At 51.0% G+C, this 2,500-nt stretch overlaps 1 protein-coding gene across 1 annotated transcript; it reads left to right on the top strand.

Annotated features, from left to right (window-relative positions):
• Positions 1-706: 706 nt before the first annotated feature.
• LOC125300738 (guanine nucleotide-binding protein G(I)/G(S)/G(O) subunit gamma-7-like) lies at positions 707-2,259 on the top strand. Its single transcript, XM_048252870.1, has 2 exons — positions 707-849; positions 2,126-2,259. The coding sequence occupies exons 1-2, from the start codon at positions 778-780 to the stop codon at positions 2,252-2,254; spliced, it is 201 nt and encodes a 66-aa protein (XP_048108827.1). The 5' UTR covers positions 707-777; the 3' UTR covers positions 2,255-2,259.
• The last annotated feature ends 241 nt before the right edge of the window (positions 2,260-2,500 follow it).

Below are 2,500 nucleotides of genomic sequence, written 5' to 3'. Positions count from 1 at the left end.
ATTTGGGAAATTTGGTCTCTGCATTTAACCCAATCCGTGAATTAGTGAAACACACTCAGCACACAGTGAATACACAGTGAGGTGAAGCACACACTAATCCCAAGGCAGTGAGCTGCCTGCAACAACAGCGGCGCTCAGGGAGCAGTGAGGGGTTAGGTGCCTTGCTCAAAGGCACTTCAGCCGTGCCTACTGGTCGGGGTTTGAACCGTGTGACATCACACCTCAGCTATGACATCACACCTCAGTGACATCACACCTCAGCTATGACATCACACCTCAGTGACATCACACCGCAGCTCTTCTGTCAGACAGATGTGACATCACACCTCAGCTATGACATCACACCTCAGTGACATCACACTTTGTTTTTGAACTTTCATGAGTAAGCTGATAGTTATTGTCTAGAATCAGAAGTCTGGCTCTCTGGATCTGTCTGTCTGTCTGTCTGTCTGATTCCTGTCTCTGTCTGTCTGATTCCTGTCTGTCTGATTTCTGTCTGTCTGTCTGATTCCTGTCTCTGTCTGTCTGATTCCTGTCTCTGTCTGTCTGATTCCTGTCTGTCTGATTTCTGTCTGTCTGTCTGACGCGTTGTCTGCTTGTCACAGGGTCCTGTTGTCTCTCTCTGTTTTGTAGTCTTCTTCTGCTTGCTGAGTGATCTCCATGGGACAACATGTCGTGTGTGTGTGTGTGTGTGTGTGTGTGTGTGTGTGTGTGTCCTGTTGTCTCTCTCTGTTTTGTAGTCTTCTTCTGCTTGCTGAGTGATCTCCATGGGCCAACATGTCGTGCGTTAATCACGCCAGAAAGGTGGTGGAACAGCTACGCGTAGAATCAGGAATCGAGCGCATCAAGGTACCACACACACATTTGCACACAACTGTGCACACCTGCACACAGCTCCACACACACACACACACACACTGTGCCTGTCTACATGTGCACATAGCTGAACACACCTGGAGCCCTAGCACCTTGTGCGTGTGAGTGTGTGTTCTGTGTGTGAGTGTGTGTGAGTGTGTGTTTTGTGTCTGAGTGTGTGTGAGTGTGTGTTCTGTGTCTGAGTGTGTGTGAGTATGTGAGTGTGTGTTCTGTGTCTGAGTGTGTGTGTGTGTGAGTGTGTGTGTTGTGTGTGTGAGTGTGTGTGAGTGTGTGTTCTGTGTGTGAGTGTGTGTAAGTGTGGGTTCTGTGTGTTCTGTGTATGAGTGTGTGTTCTGTGTGTGAGTATGTGTTCTGTGAGTGTGTGTGTGTGTGAGTGTGTGTTCTGTGTGTGTGTGTGTGTGAGTGCGTGTGAGTGTGTGTTCTGTGTGTGAGTGTGTGTTCTGTGTGTGTTCTGTGTGTTCTGTGTATGAGTGTGTGTGAGTGTGTATTCTGTGAGTGTGTGTTCTGTGTGTGAGTGTGTGTGTGTGTGTTCTGTGTGTGAGTGTGTGTGAGTGCGTGTGAGTGTGTGTTCTGTGTGTGTTCTGTGTGTTCTGTGTATGAGTGTGTGTGAGTGTGTATTCTGTGAGTGTGTGTTCTGTGTGTGAGTGTGTGTGAGTGTGTGTTCTGTGTGTGAGTGTGTGTGTGAGTGCGTGTGAGTGTGTGTTCTGTGTGTGAGTGTGTGTGAGTGCGTGTAAGTGTGGGTTCTGTGTGTTCTGTGTATGAGTGTGTGTTCTGTGTGTGAGTGTGTGTTCTGTGTGTGTGAGTGTGTGTGAGTGTGAGTTCTGTGTGTGAGTGTGTGTTCTGTGTGTGAGTGTGAGTTCTGTGTGTGAGTGCGTGTTCTGTGTGTGAGTGTGTGTTCTGTGTGTGAGTGTGTGTTCTGTGTGTGAGTGTGTGTGAGTGTGTGTTCTGTGTGTGAGTGTGTGTTCTGTGTGTGTTCTGTGTGTGAGTGTGTGTTCTGTGTGTGAGTGTGTGTGAGTGTGTGTTCTGTGTGTGAGTGTGTGTTCTGTGTGAGAGTGTGTGTTCTGTGTGTGAGTGTGTGTTCTGTGTGTGATTGTGTGTTCTGTGTGTGAGTGTGTGTGAGTGTGAGTTCTGTGTGTGAGTGTGTGTTCTGTGTGTGAGTGTGTGTTCTGTGTTCACCTGTACCTTCACATGGACCTTTCTTTGCACTCTGCCATTTGCTCTCTTTACCTGTCATGTGCTGCCCCCCCAGGTGTCCAAGGCGGCGGCTGACCTCATGCACTACTGTGAGCTGCACGGCCGTTCGGACCCCCTACTAGTGGGTACGCAAAGAACCCCAGAGAACCCTTTCAGAGACAAGAAGCCCTGCAGCATCCTCTAGCCTCCCCCTGCAGCATCCTCTAGCCTCCCCTGCCCACCCCCCCTGCAGCATCCTCTAGCCCCCCCTGCAGCATCCTCTAGCCTCCCCTGCAGCATCCTCTAGCCCCCCCTGCAGCATCCTCTAGCCTCCCCTGCCCACCCCCTGCAGCATCCTCTAGCCCCCCCTGCCCAGGCCCCCTGCCCCCCCTGCAGCCTGCAGCATCCTCCTAGCCTCCCCTGCCCACCCCCTGCAGCATCCTCTAGCCCC

This window comes from Alosa alosa, chromosome 9, assembly GCF_017589495.1.
Source record: "Alosa alosa isolate M-15738 ecotype Scorff River chromosome 9, AALO_Geno_1.1, whole genome shotgun sequence".
Taxonomy (NCBI): Eukaryota; Metazoa; Chordata; class Actinopteri; order Clupeiformes; family Clupeidae; genus Alosa; species Alosa alosa.
The sequence above is the reverse complement of the archived record's forward strand: the minus strand, read 5'-3'. Positions and strand labels throughout refer to the sequence as shown.

Excerpts from the sequence above, each read along its gene's own strand:
- LOC125300738 (XM_048252870.1), top strand. The coding sequence starts at position 778 with ATGTCGTGCGTTAATCACGCCAGAAAGGTGGTGGAACAGCTACGCGTA. Across the intron at positions 850-2,125 it reads CAGGAATCGAGCGCATCAAG|GTGTCCAAGGCGGCGGCTGA; the intron begins GTACCACACACA and ends CTGCCCCCCCAG.